This window comes from Phascolarctos cinereus, unplaced genomic scaffold, assembly GCF_003287225.1.
Source record: "Phascolarctos cinereus isolate Bilbo 61053 unplaced genomic scaffold, phaCin_HiC Scaffold_4;HRSCAF=312, whole genome shotgun sequence".
Classification (NCBI taxonomy): domain Eukaryota; kingdom Metazoa; phylum Chordata; class Mammalia; order Diprotodontia; family Phascolarctidae; genus Phascolarctos; species Phascolarctos cinereus.
In genome coordinates this window covers 212,938,758-212,961,254 of record NW_027555847.1, presented here as the reverse complement: position 1 = coordinate 212,961,254, position 22,497 = coordinate 212,938,758, and the positions used below count along the sequence as shown (strand labels likewise).

General features: G+C 39.4%; 1 protein-coding gene across 1 annotated transcript; it reads right to left on the bottom strand.

Annotated features, from left to right (window-relative positions):
* Positions 1 to 1,863: 1,863 nt before the first annotated feature.
* NPTX2 (neuronal pentraxin 2) lies at positions 1,864 to 22,233 on the bottom strand. The gene is given in 6 exon segments (XM_020965407.2): positions 1,864 to 3,420; positions 8,033 to 8,212; positions 10,748 to 10,992; positions 18,495 to 18,711; positions 21,253 to 21,389; positions 21,392 to 22,233. Coding segments are annotated over 6 exon segments (1,347 nt in total). The 5' UTR covers positions 21,732 to 22,233; the 3' UTR covers positions 1,864 to 3,192.
* Between the last annotated feature and the right edge of the window lie 264 nt (positions 22,234 to 22,497).

The window sequence follows — 22,497 nt, the reverse complement described above, 5'->3', positions numbered from 1 at the left end:
TCATTGTATCCCAGGACCTAACATAATAAGCACATAGTAGGTGCTTAATAAGTGCTTGTTAATCAATTGATTGATTTTCTCTCCTGACAAATCATGCTACTTGCCTTCCCAGAACAATACAGGAGAAAGAACAATGGATCTATAGTCAGTAGACCTGGGTTTTTCCATTTACTACTTGTGTAACCTGGGGCAAATTCTTTAACTTCCTTAGGTGATGGTTGTTGTTGTTGAGTTGTTTCAGTTGGGTCCTACTCTTTGTAACCCCTTGTAGGGTTTTCTTGGCAGAGATACTGGAGTGGTTTGCCATTTCCTTCTTTAGTTCATTTTACAGATGAGGAACTGAGACAAACATTGTTCAGTAACTCACCCAGGGTCACACAGCTAATAAGTGTCTGAGGCCAGATTTGAACTCAGAAAGAAGAGTCTTTCTGATTCCAAGCCCAGTGCTCTATACACTGGGCTACCCAGTCTCAATTCTTTAGGTCATAGCTTCTTCAATTGTGAAATGACGGGGTTGGGCTAAGTGATTCTTCAGGTCCCTCCCATGATCCTATGGTTCCCTCATTCCCACCTCCAGATCAACCTGCTTTTGTGGGGGGTTTTCTCCACTACTCCTTTTTCTGTTGAATTACATTACATTTTTAAAAGCCTGGCTCAGACACTACCACTTCCAAGAAACTGATCTACTTGGTAATGACGTTTCTCTCTTTATACCTCACTTTATATTTTCCTTGAATTTCTCTTATATATTGTAGTTCTTTTGTGTTTATTCTCTTACTAGTCTATGTTTCATGAGGATAGAGACTGTGTCTTATCTAAGCTTTGTATTTGTCCCAGTGCCTAGCTTAATGTTTCACTCACTGTAGGTATTTAATAAATGTTTATAATGTATAAAAGAAATTATATAACTATTCAGGGAGAAGTAGTTAAATCAATCTCAACAACATGTTCTAGCACTGGTATCTTTGTCACCTCTATTGAATTAATCATTCAAAAACATTAAATTAGGTGTGAAAAATCCTTAATATATTTGGAACTGAGGAAAGCCACTTGATGATTCACAGGCAGTATGATGGGATTGGCTAAAGAGGTTCAGTCATAAAATAGTAACCCAGGATTCCAATGGCAAGCCAGTCATTGGAAAAGATTCAGCCAAGTCCCTGAGAGGAAATTGCTTTGTGGGGAAGGGAGAAGGGAGGAGATACAGCCTCTGAGTCCTCCCCTACTTCCTATGAACCACAGCAAGATTTCATGACCTTTGAAAGGTCATGGGTGTCCTAGCACTGACCCTGGAAAAATAGCAAATGACAGAAGTGTCTGTACTGAGAACTGAAGACAAACTTGACTCACTGAGGAAAGGAAGCCTCTTATGAAGAGAATAACAGAAAGTTACACCGTATCTAAAGCCTACTTTCACCTGAACTCTGCATGTACTTGTGGGAAAGTACATATACCCAGCTGTGAGAGATGTTTTTGTACCAACTGTTCTTATTATATCACATAAGTAAATACCCATTTCTTAAAGTTAACTAAATCTAGCTGGCTAACTGATATAACTGATAATCATGGAGGGAGAACACTGATGGGGGCTTATGAACTATAGTAGTAAATACACTCCCTGATCTCTCAATTATCTGGAAAACCTTGAAGAGGAGGAACTTTCCTCTGAAGACCCAACCTGTTAATCCAATATGATTTGGGAGAGTAGCCTCAAAGTTTGAGCCACAACTTCAAAAGGATACCAGTTATCTTGACTACATATATGCATACACACATATATGTGTATATATATTAGACTATAGTCTGCTCCCAGAGATTATGAAAAAGTCAGTGCATGGCCCATGTGGAAAATAAATACAGAAGCAGTCTTCCAGTGCATTTTTAATTAAAATGTTGGCATAAGAAAAATTCTTATAGCATAATATGTTTGAATGGGAATATGTCAACTTTATTTTACAAATGGAATTTTCACAGATTTACACTTCAAACATTTATGAAAAATAAAATATATAATATTTAGCTTTATAAATTTTTCCCATTTAGTTACTTTATCTTTAGAATAAAATATTAGCTTTGTCTGGTACATTAAGCAGTCTGCAATCACCAACCAAATGACAACCATTTCTGCAAAAGTGCTGGGAAAAAAATACTTTGTGTGGAAATTGTCAAATCCTTACAGAAATAAACATGAATTAGAAACAAGCACACCTATTTTGGTGGGAAGAGAACAATCCACACTAAGAGGCTTTAAAATGGCTACTTCTTTGTACTGTTGGCAAGAAACATATTGATTGGTTGTAAGAGCTAAAACTGAACTTTGGTACTGGCTCAGAAAAAGGCTTTTCAAAGCCAAACCAAATGATGATTCACTTGGAAAGTGTTTTGTATGAAAAGCAGATGACAGCATCAGAGGCAATCAGGAGCAAAGCTTTACATTTCAAGGTCCGCACATACTACTTAGCTTCCAGCATTGAGAACACTCTATCTGCTTACTGCCTGTATTCATGGACTTCTCGCCCATCTCCAGCAGTTCCTGGTTAACCAGGGCAGATACATCTGACTCTTTCTGCCAGGCTTTGTAGTTTCACAAATCTAACTTAAAATACACAAAAATATAAAGAAAAAATCTTTGCAATACAGGAGACAGTTTGCTGCGATGCTGAAGCATTTGACATGAAAGAGAATGGTAGCTGCAGCCAAGGGTGACACAGTCTTTTCAAAGGACATATAAAAAGTACTGCACATAACACATAAAGGATTAGGGCTGGAACAGGGCAGGAAAGACTTCACTAGCATTTATATTGGCTCTTACAAACCTCTGAGGTGCTTAATGACTCTTGGCTCCACATACTTTTATTAAATGGGCAGTTTAGTCACTTATGGCAGAAGATGATTACTTGTGACTCTCCCCCCCCCCCCCCCCCGCCGAAGATCAACAATATACTATCTTGGCAAGAAAGGTGTTTGATTCTTGCTAATGAATTAGGTAAAGTAGACGAAAGATGCTATGATATGGCCTTAGAGGTATTTCCTTTCTCCTGAAAGTTTCATATCAACAACTATGAACTCAGTTTGCACTCAGCACACTTCAGAGAGGTTTGAACGAACTTCATCTGGGGAAATAAGTGCCCACCAAACCTCAAAAGAGATTGTCTCGAAAAACTAGGACACTTCAGTGGAGAATGATGGTAGCTATAAATCGAGCAAACGCTCTTCACAAGTCTCCACGGGCCATTTGGTTGCACCTCCAAATACATCCACATTGTTATCGACCCAGGGAATGATATTGCCTGGCATGTTGGTGGAGCAGTTAGCAATATTCATGATTTCTTGAGCTTTTAAGACCCGATCCCATATATTAAACTGACTTAATTCTCCAACAAAGGCTTGAGTAGCATCAAATCTTCCACCCACGGTATCCTTTGAAAATAAAACATTGGATTATGGTTAGGATAGGTTCTGTTTGCATTTTTAAAAAAGAAAAAAAGCAACAAAATTTTTGTCTACTATGCAAACTACTTCTTGGGAAGAGTCTTGAGCTGAGGAAGTGTCAGTAGCAGAACCTTGGAATATCATTCCTTCTTTCTCTTAATTTTAATTCACATTTCTTTGCCTGCTGCTTCAGACGAAGAAGAACTGGAGATCTGGAAGGGACCTCAAAGCTCCCACAGGCCAATCCCCTCACGTTTTCACAAATGAAGAAATGAGGATCAGCAAGATAAAAGCTAGCTATAAGCAGAGCAGAGGTTAGAATCCAGTTCTCCTGACTCTCATTTTAGTGTTCTTTCTAAAATTGTGCTTCCTCTCCAAAGAAGATAGATAGATAGATAGATAGATAGATAGATAGATAGATAGATAGATGAAAAAAGGAATAAAAGAAGGGAGTATGGAGGAAAGAAAGAAGGAAAGAAAGAAAGAAGGAAAGAAAGAAAGAAGGAAAGAAAGAAGGAAAGAAGGAAAGAAGGAAAGAAGGAAAGAAGGAAAAAGAAAGAAAGAAAGAAGGAAAGAAAGAAAGAAAGAAAGAAGAAAGAAGAAAGAAAGAAAGAAAGAAAGAAAGAAAGAAAGAAAGAAAGAAAGAAAGAAAGAAAGAGAAAAGGAAGGAAGGAAAAGAAAGGAAGAGATTGAAAAAGAAAAGACAGCTTCTTCTAACGTGTTGGCTGACAGATAAGTGGCTAAGTGGATAGAGTGCTAGGCTTGGAATAAGGAAAACCTAAATTCTAATTTTTCTGCAAGTGATTTAACCTTTCTCAACCTCATTGCCCTCATCTGTAAAATGGGATCGTTGTAAGGATCAAATAAGATAATATATGTAAAGTACACATATAGGGTGTGTGTGGGGGTGGGAGTGTGTAACTATCATTATTATTCACATACTCATAATCCAAATGTGGCATCCCTTCTAGTCCCTGCTCTACCTTAGGGTTGAGATGGGGTCTATGCAAATTAAAAAATCAGTTGTACACACACACACACACACACACACACACAAAAAAGCCTCACTTAACCAGCTGCTATAGTTGTTTATTCCACACAATGCCAAACAATCAATCTGACCAGTTTTTCCTTAGGATTACCATGTTCACAAAGAGATTGTAAGTTCCTTTAAGGCATCAACTATGTCTTAAAGTTAGCATTTGATAAATATTGATTAATGCACCCAACCAAACAGGAGCCTGGGGGAATCAGTGAAGGTTTCATAGTCAAAGGTGATTTCTGAGCTGAGTACTGAAAGAAACAAGGGATCTTTACACAAACATCTCTGTATTCAGTCCAGATCCAAAACAAGAGCCCCACTGTTTCATTGGTGTTTTGGAGTGGGGATTGCTTTGTCTTTGTTTTGTCTTTGAAAAAGTTGAAATTCAATGAAGAACAAGAAGAAGCCTTAGAGATTCAACAAATTAAATTTAACAAATGTTTGTTAAAGACCTATTGGATACAAAGGTCCGTGCCAGGAAGAGATATGAAGTATAAATAAGACATGGGCCCCTGCCCTTATGGAGTTTACAATCTAGTAAACATCATAGAATCCAACGTCCTCATTTAATAGATGAGGCAACTGACAGCTAGAAAACCAAAGCAAAGCAACTTGCCTGGGATCACACAGCCGGCAAGTCACAGAGCCATTATTAGAACTAAGGTTTCCTAATTCCCAGGGCAGTACTCTTCCCTTGACACCAGGATGACTTTCTTTAACACCATTAAAAATGACTTGTCAAAACTCAAGATCTAGTTCCAGGGACAAGAGGAGCTCCTAACAATGGCACAAACACATCTCTGAATACATAACATGTTAAGATATATGTGCAGCATACTTCACTGGAAAAAAATATATATAAAGCTCGTGAGATTAGAGCTGTTCCTGCCACAGCTTTAGCTAATGCCTTCCAAGGTCATCTAACTCATATCTCATTCCAAATAGCTTTTAACCAAAAAACAAATACAAAAAGCAGCTCATGTAAGTGCTAATGGCCCTGAAAAAATGAATGTCACTAGGCAAGTAAAGTACAAACAGATTCCAGAAGCACATCTGCTGATGTTTGTCACAATTCATCAGCCCTGCATTGTGTATTTCTGTGATCAAGCCAGGTATATCCAGCCAAAGCAAACTCTTACACGAGTATTGGTAGAAATACAGTCGGACAATCATCCTAGACAATGTACGATGCTGCCTCCCTGTAAGGCCGAACTTTCCCTTGATCTGAGGCATTTAAAAAAGGAAAGCTAACCATCAGTTGGGGAATAGCTGAATAAATTGTGGCATAATAATATATTATACTGCTGTTGCACAGTAAGAAGCGCCATTAGAAAGAATTCAGAGAAACTCAAGAAGACTTGCATGAATGAATGCAATGAAAAGTGAGCAGAACCAGGAGAACGTTCATACAATGACATCAACAATGAAAAAGAAAAGCCACAATGAAAGACATCAGGACCCTAATCAATGTAGTCACCTATCTTGACTTCAGAGGACTGGCAATAAAGTGTGCTTTCCCCTTCTTGACAGAAAGGACATGGGCAATATGTTGGTCTGTGTTTTGCAACTAAATTTTGTTACAAGCAAGTATTCTGGGGTTGTTGAAAAGTGGTATGTGTGTGTGTATACACATACATATATGTTTATATATATATATATATATGTGTGTGTGTGTGTGTGTGTGTGTGTGTGTATGTGTGTGTGCATATATGCATATATACATATATTCATCTATAACACGTTTTTCAAGATAAAAATTCTGAGTATGATGAGATTAGTTATTGCCATAATTTTCAGGGCAATTGTCAGTGAATTAATCAACCCAGTTCAGCTTACGTCCAACCTTCTTTGTTAAGCCTTCTATAACAAGTCTACTGATATCTCCCTTCTTCAATGATAGTCTACCTTATATGATATGGCTCTTGGCTCTGTACTACCCCTTCCTCTTCCTTTCTCCATCCCCACAGTTCTGAACTCATGAACTATAATCAAGTCACTCCACTGAATGGAATATTCACAGATAGAATGAATAGTGAAATGCCCATCCCTGGCCACCACTCCCCTTCATATGTTTCCTCTCTCATTAGACTGTAAGTCCCTTGAGGGGACTATCTTAGTATTAGAATGAGATGTGTCAACAGTTTGTGCTAGAGACATTCAAAGAGGGAAAGAGGGAAGCAGAGCAGCCATCCTCCGAAGGATATGGACATTGACCACCACATTGAAAGAGCAGTAGAATTTGCATATGCAAAAGAAGAAGCAGGATAAACAGTCTAATGGACATATGTTTAGGGGGCAACAGGGAGACAGATCTGGTTAAAGCAGAGTGTTTTCATTAGAAAGCAGTAGGAGACAAAATTGGATAGGAAGAGTAAGAGAAAATAATGGAATATCTTCAACCATCAACCTAAGTTGCTTGAACTTGCCCCTGTAGGCATGAAGCTATTAGATATTTCTGAGTAAGGAGAGAAATGATAAGAGTGGTATTTTAAGAGGTTTTCTGACAGTGGGTGCAAGATGGATTCAGAAGTAAAATGGGGAGTGTGGTGAGACTGAAGGCTGGGAAAATTGTTAGCAGGCTATTGTGGGTATTAGTTTTATGACATGAAAAGAATCTCTGTGGGGCTCCTAAACCCCAAATGTGTGAAGTACATGCTATAGAAAGATAGAATCATAAAGAGAAACAGCTTTGAAAGACTTAAGATCTCTGATGAATATAATAATGAACTACAATCCTATAGGACCAGTAAACAGCATGCTACCTATCTTCTGATAGAAAAGTGATGGACTCCGGGTGTTAAAATGCAACCTATATTCTGGGCATGGCGAATATTGGGATTTGTTTTGCTTGATTTGTATATTTATTACAAGAATTTTGTTTTTCTTTTTTCTTTTTTCCAGTAAGGGAAAGAAATTAGGAGAGAAAATAAACTCTTGTTAATTGAAAAAAAAAAATCTTAATTTTAAAAAACCCCCCAACAAATGTGAAGCATACATATGTCTTTTTTTAAAAGAAAAAAATTATAATTTTCCACTAATATTAGGACACAAAACCAGAGAGATTATACTAGATTTCACTATATTGCAGGAAACAAAAAAATAGTTTCAAAGAACAAGTAACAACACATCAAAAAAGAAATTTGACCCAAGTGCCAAACTGGACTAATTTTTAGATGCCTTTAAATTCGACCAATTCAATTATTCTGCTCCTGTAGAGGCATTTTATAGTGACATGCCATTGAAAATGTGCCAAATGCAAGACATTTGGCACAACTTAGGTAGAAATATCATTAACATCAAAAGTTTATTTTGCTATTAAAGTATTTACACTTTTTATCTTTTAATGCACTGAGTGTTTAATGAGATCCTCATAGCATGCTAAATGTCAATTATACCCAGGTTCCCTGGAGATTAAAATAGAAGAAATGACAGGCCACCATCAACACAACCCCTGACATGTTACTGAGAGCTTGAAATAATAATAACTATAGCTGAATTCCTAATTTCCCTTGTTCAACATCTTTGCCTCAGGAAAGAAATGCTCCTGTCTACACTCACCTGTTCTTGTCCAAGAATCAGAACTCCCCCAGGCTTAATTGGGTGCCAAGGAGCAAGATTTTCCCCAGTGCCAAGTTTCTCTCCATCCTGAAAGGCTTCCCACATCCCATCCCTCGTAGTCCAGGTGACACAGATATGATGCCACTTTCCATCACTAACGAACAGAGGAAGCTGAGCCACCTGTACAAAAACAAAAGAAGAGAAAGAGGATTAAAGAGTAGAACACTGATCAAGTCTTATCTGCGATAATGTCTGTCCTGTTCTGAGTCTACAATACAACTATGATTCAAAAGAGGTCAAGGGAGATGAGGAAGGACAAATAAGAAAGAATATAGGCTAGGCATAAAAAGCACACTGGTCAGGAGTCAAGAGTTCTGGATTCTAGCACTAACTCTGCCAATAACCAGCTGTGTCAGCTTAGACATCACTTGACTCATTTGAGTCTGGGTTGCCTCATCCAAAAAATGGAAATAATGTCTGCCCTATCCACCTCACAGGCAATGCTTCAAGGGAAAAAATATGAACTTATACCTTGAAGAATATTAAGAGGGTAGAGCAATGTAAAAATATAAGGTAGCGTTAAGGATTCCCTCTAGACACCTTGATTTCTGACCCAAAACTTACAACACTTTTCTATCTTATAGGAAAGAGAGTAGAGATGTATATGGTGGATAGGATATACTCTCTCCAAAGTAAGCATGGCCTGCCCAGAGAAGACTGTCATTTTACTTGGCATGAGCCATTGACTAGGCCTTTCTAAGTAAGCCATCCTTTCTAGTAAAATTCATTACAAAAATTGCTAGCAGTTTCCTTTTTACAATTTCCCTGTATTCAATGTTCCAAAAAAAATTTTTTTTACTAACATTGGCCTGAATCCCCTAGCTTGCCTATGAGTTCCATATCTTGGCACTATATCTTAGGCTCCAAATGAAAAGACAGCTAACTAACTGGGTGTGCAAACAATAAATATTGAAGGTCCTTCTGCACAAATGATTGGTGTAATGGACTAAAAGGCCTTTAAATTAAGGGGAGGAAGTAGAGATTTTAAACTCTAATTAACTCAAGGAAGTAAATTCCAACCCATAAAACACATTAGCAAGGGATCTTTGTAATTATTCTTAACAAGCAAACATGACCATGAAGCATCTGAATGCTACTGTATGTCTCCTAGCAACCCTCAGGTGCTATCCTCCCAGGGATTAGGTGTTTACAAGAGGACTACACTGAGAAGAAAACAAGGTCCTGTGTCCTACTGTGAATTTGAATGCACCCAATGATGTTATTTTGAAAACAATTAATATCTTGCTCCAGAAGGTGCCTTGTGAAATAATGAACACAGTGGAAAGATTCTATAACATTGGAAAGATTCTATAACATCTCAGACTTAAGGAAATGCACTTCCACACAAGAACACACAAAATTGCTCAGGTAAGACAATAAGCAGAGTCAAAAATTACTTCCATTCCAAAGAGCCTTAGTATTCTAAGGAGTTGACTGGACCTAATGGATGAATTCTACCTGAATCAAAGAACTAGTGACCTCACTCTAGTTTTCCCAGCTTCTTCAGCTCAGCTCAAATCCCATCTTCCACAGGAGGCCCTTCTCAGTCCTCTACCACCATCACCATCATCTACCCTACACTGCTGAGATGCCATTTACGCAGTACATACCTTCTATGTAACTCATTATTTATGTGCTGCATCCCCTGTTAGAATGAACACTCCTTGAGAACAGGGACTATTTTTTTTTTGCCTTTCTTTGTATCTTTAGCACTTAACACAGTGCCTAGCACACAGTAAGCACTTGATAAATGCTTCTTGACTAAGAAGACAGCTCTCAGAGTCTATCTGACATTACATGCAAGGTCAGATTTATTCCTATAATGAATCAACATAGAAATCGTTATGTCATTTTTATGTGTATACACATACATGTACCCAAATAGATCAGTGTAGAATGAGCTAAGTTTTTCTAATCTAGGGCAAGCAAGAGTTTGTAAACAGAGAAGACCACTAGCCTGATGCAAGCTATTACTGTTATGGCTGATTAGCTCAGTTGGTTAAGAACCTGCACTGGGGATTTCATTCCCATGTAGGCCAGTTAGCTTTGCTCTATTTTGTGTCTTCAGACTGTAACCTTAACTTTAGTCAGACAGACAGTTAGGATGGAGGAAAGGAAGAAAGGTGAAGTGGAGGAGAGAGAGGGGAGAGAACATGGAGCAAACTCATTTCCATTAATGGAATAAAAACAGCTTTGTCCAAAGCGGGTTGGTAACTTCTTTTTTTGTAGATAGGAGACAAAAGTTGTCATTGTTATTATTACATAGGATCTAGGGCTGAAAGGAATCTTACAAGCTACTTAGTCTAACTTCCTCATTTTTCGGATGATAAAACTGAGGCCTAGGGAGTTTTAAAGTGACTTGTACAAGGTAGCAAGCATCAAAGGTGGGATTTGAACCTAGGGCCTCTGAACATGATAGGCGAGAAAGCTGGGATAAACATGTTTTGGCTGAGATGCTTTGGGTGATTATTAGCACGGTGGTATGGATGAACGCCCAGCTATAGGACTGTTCTAACAATGCTATTTTTCCCTTCCTTATTGTGATAGTTTACATGTGTTTCATGCTTTTTAAGTTTTATTTTAGACATATTCTATCATCACAGAATGAACTTTTACTTGTATTGCACATAAAAATAAATCATAAGTAGGTCTTACCTTGTCATTAATTAGCAATTCAATTGGATTATTGCCCCATTCAATTAGCACAATCTCGTTGGCCTGGCCAGAAACAGCATAGGAAAATGGAGTCCCAATGCCTGGGGAAGCACTGGACCTCAGCCACAAGCATATGGTAAAGGCATACAGTTCAGGGAGGGTCTTCTTAATCTTTCCATATAAGTAATTCGTGCGAAGAGGAAGAGATACTTTAAACGCATCAGGTGACTTAAATGCACTGTTACCTAGAGTTGTAGAAAAAGGAAGATACCTTTTCAGTTCACAGCATAGTTTACACAGTTCATTTCTCAATCACTCTGGTTTGTAAGATATGGAACTGAATTGATAGAAGTTGAGTGTGTGGAACAAGTGAGGTGAGTGAATCATTCTTCTCTTAACTAGTCAGACCACATCTGGAGGATCACATTCCATCCTGAGTGACACCTTTTAAAAGATTTATTCACAACCACAGTGTGTCCAGAGGATGACCAAGATGCCATGAGGACTGGAAGCCATTATAAGAACAATTCTTAGGATTAGTTAAAGGAAATAAAGTCATTTAGCCTAGCAAAAAAAATCAATAACATTTATTCAAATATAAGTAAATAAATAAAATAAATCATGAATAGGCACTTAGCCCTTTTTGCTCTAAAAGAAGGGGTAGGGAGGAGAAGTTTCCAGTTAACTGAGAGTTCCAGCTAATTGAGTTAATGAATGCAAAAGCTTACAGAGCACTGTAAAAATGTAAGAAGACACTATCATAGCAGTTTAGTGAAAAGTTCCCTGGGCTGTGAGATTTTGCTATACTTTGGACTAAATGAGGGAGAAGGCCAGTCTGAATTAGAGGTTGGGAAACTACTTCTTAAAATATCTATAAAAAGTAATATTACTTTCAAGGACAGAAAGAAACCACACTGTCAAAGAAAGCTTGCCAATCAAAAGACATTAAAGATTTACTTTCTTGCTCAGGTGAGAATAATATCTACAAAGCCTCCTCCCAAGTTAATTTCACCAGGTCACTGCCTCAACTTCTCCACCCATAAACAGAAATATCAGCATCTAGGATGGATTTCATTGAAGATCAAAGAAAATAATGGGCATGAAAGCTTACACCATACAGGTATAAATGATTACCACATGGAACATTCACTAGGTGTTAGTCCCTACTCTGCTATTAACTAGCTGTGTTATCTTGGTTGAGCAAAGCAGATGACTCTTCTCTGGGTCTCAGTTTCCTCATCTATAAAATAAAAGCACTGCAGGAGATGATCTTTAAAGACCCCCTCAAGTGTAAAATTATCTGATTCTCTAGGGTTTCTATAAACTAGTGCTTCTTCAATAGTAATACTAGCTAATGTTTGTACATCACTTACTGTGTGTCAGGCATTGTGTTAAGTACTCTAGATTATCATCTCGTTGGACCTTCACAACAACCCTGGGAGGTAGGTGCCATGATTATGCCCATCTTGTACATGAAGAAAGTAAGGCAAATAGAGGCTAAGTGATTTGCCCATTGCCACACAGCTAAATGTCGGAGACAGGATTTGAACACACTTCTTCCTAACTCCATTCCCAGTACTCTATCTACTGCACCACCTAGCTGCTTGAAAAATATTGGAAAACTGGTTGCTTTCATCTGAACTCTGTGTAATCATCAGAAGAGGAGGAGTATAGCTGGGTCCCATGGTACCTCACTCACTTCTTTGCAGATGTGGTAGGTTATAGGAGTAGAATGTTGCTTACACCATCAGATTTAGTAGGTATATTGACTAGTTTTGCCAAACTGATTTTTTCCCTCTTCTTTTTTATTCCTTTGTCACACAGGAAGATGACTCACTGGGTAGAGGAAGGGTAAGTTTATTTGGGAATAAAGACAAAGAAACAAAAGGTATCAATAAAATGTTTCAAAAATAGTTTTATCTTAAGCTGCTTATTTACACTGTAATTTTGTTTTAAATTATTTACCAAATTCTCTTTTTTTCTAAGAAAAAGAAAAAAGAAAGCATAACCTCTCTAACCAGTTATCACAAATTCCAAATTAACAAGATTAAGAGTTCATGAGTTTTTGTTCCAAAAGTGTAACTTTCCTGGGCATTGGGGTGAGAGGAGATGGTGTACAGATGTTGCTTAGTGAATAAACTATTCTTTGGTGAAGATACTAACAGCTGCTAGTTCCTGGGGCTCCACCCAGGTACTTAAGCAATAATTTTCTGAATAGGGCTGTGAGAGAAGCTTACACAACTAAGTAAACTTTGATACATTATATCCTAATGGTCCAACAAAAAGGAAACAGACTTAGAACAGTTCTAAATCTATGATCCTTTGTGCCTAGCACTGTGCCTGGCACATCCTTATTTAGTTGTTTTCGACTATTCATGAACCCATTTGGAGTTTTCTTGGCAAAGATACTGGAGTATTTTGCCATTTCCTTCTCCAGTTCATTTTACAGATGAGGAAACTGAGGCAAACAGGGTGAAATGACTTGCCCAGAGTCACACAGCTAGTAAGTGTCTGAGGCCAGATTTGAACTCAAGAAGATGAGTCTTCCTAACTCCAGGCCTGGCACTGTATCCATTGTACCTGCCCCATATGCCTGTCACATAGTAGGTACTTAATAAATGTTTATTAATTGATTGATACTAGGGTTCCATAAGACAAGTCAGTCTGCCTTTAGGTAACAGCAATGTTCCCGAAATTTACAGATCAACTGAATTTTGGAGAATGGCTTCTTTCCCCCACTGACTTACATCACCCTTTTGGAGATGATCTTCACTTTTAATTGATCTAAATTGGAACATCTCCTGCTATCTGAGCTGCTGCCAAACCCTGCTGAAGACTGAGTGATCTGTAAACAAGCACTCAAGAGCAGGAGGGTTGGTTCTTGCTCAAAAGAAGCCTTTAGCAATATAAGAATCAGGACTTTGCACATGGTAGGCACTCGAGCAATGTTTGTTAAATAAATGAACCACCTTCTCTTTTTCCTAAAGCGAGGTACATCCCTACACAAGTCATTTTTTTTTGGCACAAAATATTGCTAAGCCCTTGACAAGATAGAGAGTGTTGACTTGATTTTATAGGTGAAAAAAATCCAGGCAGAGAAATAAGATGTAACTTTCCCCCAAGCTAGTTTAAGACAAGACTGAAAAAAGTAGAACAGACAACCTTGATTTCTTGATTTAGATGAAGAGAAGAAGGAAAAAAGCATTTATTAAACACCTACAAGTTACCGGGTATTATCCTATGTGCTTTATAAATATTAACTTATTTGATCCTCACAACAACCTTGGGAAGTGGGTATTATTATTATTATGCTCATTTTACAATTGAGAAAACTGAGGCAGAGGTTATCTCGTACAAGGTCAAACAGCTAGTATCAAAGGTCAAATTTGAACTCGGGGTTTCCTGGCAATAGGCCAGTACTCTATTCACTACATCGCCTAATTGCCTTAAATTTTAAATATACACATATGTACATGTCAGTGTGTTTTATATATTTTATGTATATGTGTGTATATAACATGTGCATGTGTGTGTATGTATATATGTGTATATATACATATATACACATATATATGTGTATATATATACACACATATATATGTATATATGTGTATATATATGTATATATGTATATATATATGTGTGTGTGTGTGTGTGTGTGTGTGTGTGTGTGTGTGTGTGTGTGTGTGTGTGTATATTACACTTTTTTTTTAACATGGTGGATAGAGAGCTGCTCTCTGAGCTGACCTGAGTCAGGAAAACCTGGGTTCAAGTTTGCCTTCAGGTCCATGTGAGTTGTGTGACCCTGAATGAGTCACTTAATCTCAGAACTCTAGGAAGCTCTCTAAGTTACAGAGAAGGTGCTCACTTGCCTCAGTAAAAGGAGTTTCCTCACCTTGGAGTTGCCTGTGTCAAAGAAATCACAGGTCTACTCCTACTCCTATCATTTTTAAGGGGGAAGGGTCCCCCACAGAACCAATATTCTCTAATTCCATGTAACCCTTAGATTGTTTTTTAGCAGCAAAGGGCAAATGATTATGTTCTTAACGAAGATATTGCCATCTAGTAAAAAGAAATTATTCTTCCTGCCCTAGCGGGTGGGTAGACTGCCTAATTTAATAAGACTCACCATCTGAAATATCAGTAATTTAGTGACAACAGGCTTAATTAGAGCTGGGAGCAGCTAGGGGTGGGGTGTTATGAATAATATGATAGCCAGTACCTTTTATGTAACTACAATAATCTTATGAGTCCAAAAGAAATCTACTGAAGGCCAATTAAGAAATTAAAAGGTCAGCCAGATACATCAGAAGCTGCAGGTGGCCAGCAGACAGAAGGAAAGGGGAACAGAGAGAAAACGATTTAGTCACATCTGTGGCTCCAGGCTCTCTCCACAGAGGATCCTGTACTCAGTTTGCCCTAAATGTTGTCACAGATGGAGCAGGAGTTCCAGCGAAGAGAAATTAGTTTGATTAGACTCTCTGGGAACTTAAGTGCTTGATTGCTTTGGGATCTCTCACCATGGGTTGTTGTTTTTTGGGTTTTGTTGTCATTGGGGTAGGGGGGTGGCATATTCTCTATCCAGGCAATTCTATAGGGTAGGAAGATAGAAAGGTAGAAAAAGATGGGCATGTATATGGGTATGTCAGGTCAAAAAACAAAACACAACACTCTGACCTCAGTTGAACTAATAATTTATGCCAAAACAGAAGATATGATAGAATACTTGCCTGAATTCCTGGTCTCCCCACCGGGGCTTTTCCAACAAACTACTTACTCTCCTCTTATGGCTCCCGTATACCCCTTTGTCTTCTTTTATGAATTGTGTCTTATCATTACTTTTACACTATCGTCATCTCCCCTTAAACTTCCTTTATTTTCTTTTTGTTATTCTTATATTATTTCCAAAAAAAAATTTATTGGCATCTTTTGGTTTTTACATCACTTTCTTTTCTGAATCTTTCCTTCCTCATTCCCCTACCTAGTATGCCATCCCTTGTAACAAAGAATGAAAAAAGAAAAAGTAATTCAGCAAAACAAAACCAGCCATATCAATCAAGCCTCACAGGAAATGCAGTATTTTGCACTCAGTCTCCTACCTCTGCATAAGAAGAGAGATGAGGGAAAGTGCATTTTCTTAACTCTTTCTCTAGGGGTCATTCTCCTTGGTCATTATTATTATCAGAGTTCATTTTCTAAACCCTTTTATTCTCAACTAGACATTTCTAAATAAAGTAAAATTTTCATTTATTGGAAGACAGGTAGTTTAAGCTTTTTTATACAGGCATACTTCATTTTGAGAAAACTCATTGGAAATTCTGAATCACACAAAAGATAAATTAGGAGGTAAGTTGTCACTTCACTTCATCATAAACTTTCTTTAAATAGTAATGCTTTAGTACATTTAAGATGAGACTACAAAAATCCAATAGACACTCATTTTGGTGGGAGGGGCAATAAGCTTATTGTGTAAAGAGTGATATGCCCCTAAGGCTGTAAACTGTCATGGAATCAGAAAATCTTGGGTGATCATTGTTACAAGAGCTAAGAACACATCAAATATTGACCAATCCCTTTCAAAAGTTAAAACCAGCCATCAATAAGTCTAATACATATTATCCATAATTTCATGTGTCCATATGTTCTACTTTTAGTGAAAAAGAAGTAGAAAGCATGTCTACACTCACCTTTCCAAGAATATGGCCCATCTTATACCACTGTTTACAATGTCAGTGATGTTAATGGTGAAGGATGTTTATTGTGTAGTTTCAGTCATGTCCAACTCTTTTTTTTTTTTGGCTAGGCAATGGGGTCTCAAGTGACTTGCCCACGGTCACACAGCTAGTAAGTGTTATGTGTCTGAGGCTGGATTTGAACTCTGGTCTTCCTGAATCCAGGACTGGTGCTCTATCCACTGCATGCCTAGCTGCCCCATGTCCAACTCTTCATGACCCCATTTGGGGTTTTCTTGGCAAAGACACTAGAGTGGTTTGCCATTGCCTTCTCCATATCATTTTACAGATGAAGAACTGAGCAAATGGGTTAAGTGACTTGAGGCTGGATTTGAACTCATGAAGATAGTCTTCCTGATTCCAAGCCCAGTGCTCTAGAGATCCATTGCACCACCTAGCTGTCCCAGGTGAAGGATAACAAATATTATATCTTATGCCAGGGGGTGTGAACAGGTTCATCATTTCTGGAAGATACAGAAGTCTATTGATTCACCTAAGAGCTCCCAAGTAAAACAGAGGACAGGGTTGGGAATCTCCCAAGATTCCAGAATCCAGAACTTTTGTTCTAACAAATAAGACACTTGCTAAATGTGCTTTTAAAAAGAGAGAGAGAGAGAACATAGAAAGAGAGATAGAACTTGAAGAATACCCAGAGAAAGTGGAAAGTAAGGGGATCTTTGGATCCTAGCATGTGAGGAAAAATTGGCTGAAAGGAATTGAGGATATTAAGCCTCCAGAAGAGAAGACTTGGATGAAGGAGGGGTGAACATGAGAGATATCTTCAGGTATCTGGAAGGCTGTCATTGGGAAGAGGGATTATGAACTGAAGTAGCAAAGAAGGAGATGTAGGCTCCTGATAACTGGAGCTACCTAACAGTAAAATAGAATATCAATTTGTCAGAGATGTTATAGAAGATATTTTTGTTCAAGTATGGGTTGGGTTAGATAATAATTATCATTATCATATAATCATTATATAATTATTATATATTATATCACATGTATAATTATAATAATTATGTAATAACTATATTATATATTTAATATATTAATAATATGATTATAATATTGTTATAATAATTACAGCTAGCATTTGTATAGAGTTTTAAGGTTTACAAAGAGTTTTACAAAGGTCGTCCCATTTTATCCTCAAAACAATCCTGGGAAGTAGGAGGAGGTAATTTCTATTATTACCCTCCTTTTTACAGATGAGGAAACTGAGGCAAGTAGAGGTTAAGTGACTTGCCCAGAGTCATAAAGCTAGTAAGTATCTGATGTCAGATTTGAACTCACATCTTCTTGACTCCAGACCCTGTGCTCTATCTGCTTTGCCACCTAACTGGAGAGAGACAGCTATATCTTCTCCAACTTTAAAAGTTAAATGATTTTCAGCATTCTGAGCAATTTAGTTACTAAAGATGGTGGCAAAGATTCTAGCTAGCACATTCATAAATTCAAAAAAATCTTTACTGAATGCCTAAAGTTACAAAGATGACCATGTTGGTCAAAGATGGCCTTCAAGGACTTCAGAACTTCCCTGTCTCTATACAATTTCCTAGAATAACAACTTAGGCAAAATTAACTTGGGCAGCTAGGTGGCAAGTGGATTGGAATCAGGAAGACTCATCTTCCTGAGTTCAAATCTGGCCTCAGACACTTACTAGATAAGTGACCCTGGGCAAGTCATATAACCTTGCTTGTCTCTATTTCCTCATCTATAAAAATGAGCTGGAGAAGGAAATAGGAAACTACTTCAGTATCTTTGCTAAGAAAACCCCAAGATAGGGTCACAAGGAGTTGGACATGACCGAAAGGACTCCACAACAATGCCTTAGTCAAGTCACTTCTCCTTTCTAGAACTCAGGTTCCTTACCTGCAAAATGAAGGAGTCAGGTGAGATAAGCGCTAAGGTCTAAATTAGATGATAATATCCAAGCTCCAAATCCTAATGTGTATGAACCGATTGATCTGTTAAGTACTAAGAAAGAAAGAGATGCAAAAACAAAAACAGTTACCTCTTTCTAGCTCAGAAACTCTTTCCAGGAGTGCATTCAATGCTGTCTCTGTTTTCTGTCGATGAGCTGAAGTCTCATTATGAAGCAAAGATTTCTCATCCTCAAGTTCAGCCACTTTGCTTAAAAGCTGGCGTTCCAGCTCCCCAAGCCTCCTCTGAAGCATCTCTCGAAAGTCATTAGGCAGAACTGCATATGACACATTGACATGTAGTTGGTGCTTTAAGAGAAAGAAAGAGAGGGAGAGAAAGAAGTATTTATACCAGTTCAAAAGAAAAACTGTGAAATCTAGATCCAATGGCACAACCACTAGGGAGAAGAGTTTCCAAAACATAAGCATTAAATTATACCAACAGTGGGAAGGAAATCATTTACTTATGCTCTGTTGAAAATGACTTTTACTAGAGTAGGATTTTTTTTTTGCTACAATATTTGAAATTCATGAACCTCTTTATCTCTTGCAAAAGTTGGGGGGGGGGGTTTTCCCTCACTAAATATGTAAACTTCTAACCAATTGTTGTAGCTTACCACAATCTCTTAGGAGAGTAATTGTCCCTTCTCTCCCTGCCCCCCCATAAAAAAAGAAGTAATGATTTTTTTTTTGGCTAGGAGGTGGGGTTAAGTGACTTGCCCAGGGTCACACAGCTAGTAAGTGTTATGTGTCTGAGGCTGGATTTGAACTCAGGTCCTCCTGAATCCAGGGCCGGTGCTCTATCCACTTCATCACCTAGCTGCCCCGAAGTAATGACTATTTAAACTGTTAATCAAAATTCTCACTCAAAATTAATACAGAAATTATAACAACAGACCTAAATCTCTAATACTGTACAAAAGTAGATGAATAGGCATCAAGTAAACATTTGTAATTTGAAATGTTTTAAGTTCTGGAAATTAATATTTTAAATGTTATTAAGAATCTGAATCTTTATTTGTACTGATTTCTCTACCATCATTAAGTGATGTGTTGAATATCTGCAATTACTATTGTATTTGGACATTATAACAGAAACCTCTGAAGTGATTTTATGCTAATTATTGTTTGTAATTTGAACCTTATGTGTAGCTGATAGAGAAATTTTGTCAATAATTTTCTATTTATTCTGAAATGCAGAAAACTTCAATTCCTACAAACTTGAGACAAATTCCCTGACAAATTCAGGTCAAATTAGAGACCAAAGGCTTTTTTTCTTCCATAAAAGTTCAAAAGTACTCTGAAGATTAAGGGATAATTTCTTCAACAAGATTGGATATGACTTCTCTCCCTCCTCAGCAATCAAGAATCACACCTTCAAATTACTTGTTAAATTTCACAACATTTTAGCATTCATTTCCTTTGAAATTAATGAGATAATTTCCTTTCTGCTTGGATTTCTCTTAGCAATACCAGACTTGGCAGCCCATTCATGGTAGGTACATTCATAAGACCTTCCAATTTAATTTTAGTAAGTACAGTGTGAAGTGTGTGAAGTAACACAGACACACATTTTCACATATTTCTGAAATATCTTTTTTTTTTACCACTTCTGTTCCAGCCCTCTACTGCTCTATTAAAGGATACACCATATGCCAATGTCATATGATTCCACATGTCAGTATCACAAACCAAGAGGAGAGTCTGGGCTCAGATAGGAGAGATCAAGGAATGTTTTTAAAAAGGAAACCCAGAAACATATACTAAATCCCTCAACCCAGGAAAAAATTCAAAATATATTTTGTTTTGGTATTTTCAAGAAAAGCATTTGACATTCAAGCACTAGAGTCTCTAGGAAACAAAACAAGATACTCCCATTATCACGGTAAGAGTAGGGAACTGAATATTAACTCTTTCCTTTCAAGAAGAACAGTGAGAAGAATATTTGACCTATTGGAATTCTGGGATCAGAGAATGGGGAAGGGGCAGAGAGGAAACAGAAGAGTTTTCTCACAACCACTATTTGGAGAACCAAATGTAACTTCAGAATGGCAGCTAGGAGGCGAGAGTAGATTTACGGATCCGCAGCCAAGAACTGAGAGTTTCCCCCTCTCCGATCCGCCCCCAAACTGTACAAATAACAATTTGTTCGGCCCTATTTTCATTTAGGAACCTCTGTTTTTCTACGTGTCCTTCCGTCTTTCTGTCTTTGTCTCTCGTTTCCCCTCTTTCTTCCCTTCCCTTTCTTTCTCCCTTTATCCTTTTTCCCACCCATACTCCCCTTTGACCTATCTCTCGTTCCCTTCTTCATCTCTCTTCCCCATTAGCCTATCTGTATTCCCTTTCCCTATCTCTCCACTCCCTTTTCCATGTCGTTCTTGTTCTCTTCTCTCCCCCCTTTTCACCTCTCCCCCTTTTATCTCTTTCCTTCTCTTGTCCATTCCCTTTTCCCCTTTTTCCTCTTTCTCCTTCCCTTCAGTGTCTTGTCTCCCTGTCACACAAGCAGGTTAACAAGACGAGCATTCTAAGTTAGCTGCACATACAAATGCACTATATATATAACCCAACACGTACACAATTAATCTCATCCACGCTGCCGTGGACCTCACCTACACCGCCCTTTCTCCATCTCCGCTCCGTCACTACCCTTCCCTCAAGCTCAGGCCATAGGAAACCTTCGGGGGATTTAGCACCTGGAAACTAGTCTCTCTAGTGGAAGGTAAAGATCCCAATTCCCCATCCGCTCCGCGGCTGAGCTCTGGGAACCTTCCTCTTCTCTCCCTCCAACATTCCCAGCCCAGGCTAGCTAACATCCCGCAGGGTACCGCCCCCATCCCTAACTCTTGATACCTCGAGGGCTTCCAGCCTGTCCTTCAGGCTCTGCATGGTCCGGCTCAGTTGGTCAATGACTTGGCCAGGGTCTCGGGGAAGGTCGCCCATGGTATCCTTGCCGGTTCCAGTTTTGCCGTACTCCTTCCTCCAGGGGCGGACTTGCCGTCTGCACCGCCCGCCAGACTCTCACAGCGGGTCAGCTTGCCGGTCAGTTCGCGGATAGTCTCCCGCTGGTTGCCAATGGTTTCCTTCTGCTGCAGGATGGTCTCCCGCAGCTGCAACACGGTAGCCTTGAGCTCCTCTTCCGGAGTCAGCGCACCGCCCTGAATAGGGACTGCTGGGAGTGGACAGCCCGCGCTAGTGGCGTCCAGGGGCAGTGAGGTGCACACGAAACGGCTCCCGGGCGTCGCCGGGCTCTCCTGACTCCGCACGCCGACCCCGCACCCATCCCTGGAGACCACCAAGAACACTATGCCTGTAGCCAGCAGCGCCAGCATCCTGCCTGATCCCACTGAGTGGGGAGCTCAAACTTCTAGGAAGCCCACTGTGATGTGGCTTAGCATCGGGGGAAGAGAGGGAAAGGAGATGAAGAAGTTGGCCACAGACCCGCTGTACTCCAGGGCACCACTTCGCGTTGGAGTAAAGGCTTTTGCAAAATCTTCCAGAAACACCAAAAAGGTCCTAAGCTTCCCCTCCTCCAAGCGACTTGTCCCTTCCCTCCAACTGAGAAGACAAACTCCTCGAAAAGACGAAGCTCCGAAGCTCACACTCCTGCGCGGGCTACTTGTTTGCTCTCGAAAGCGGCTAGGCTGGACTTGTATCTGCTGGGCGCTGAGCGATGCTCTCCTGTCAGACTCAGCGCGCGCGCTCTCCCATTCTTAAAGCTAGAGGAAGGCGTGCGGGGCGCAGACACTGGCGAGCCCTGATTGGTCCGGGCTGGGGCCGCGCGTCATCTGGGCCCCCTGTGCACTGCTGAGCAGGGAAGACCGAAGCTGGGGGCTGGGGAGGGGCGGAGGGCCTTATTGGCTGCGTCCCAGGCTGCGCGTGTTGGACTGATGGTGAGGGAGGGCAGGCTGGGGGCGGTGGGGGCGGGGCGGAGCGGCGGAGGAAGAGAGTAGGGGGACCGGTTCAAGAGGCTCCGAGTGCGGCGTTTCCTTCTTTCTGGAGCTAATGCTGGGAGCGAGGGAGGAGGGGCGGGAAGCGGGTTGGCAGGACCAGTGACTGCAGCCTGGATCCTGCTGGCTAAGGTCCGGAGGAGGAGAG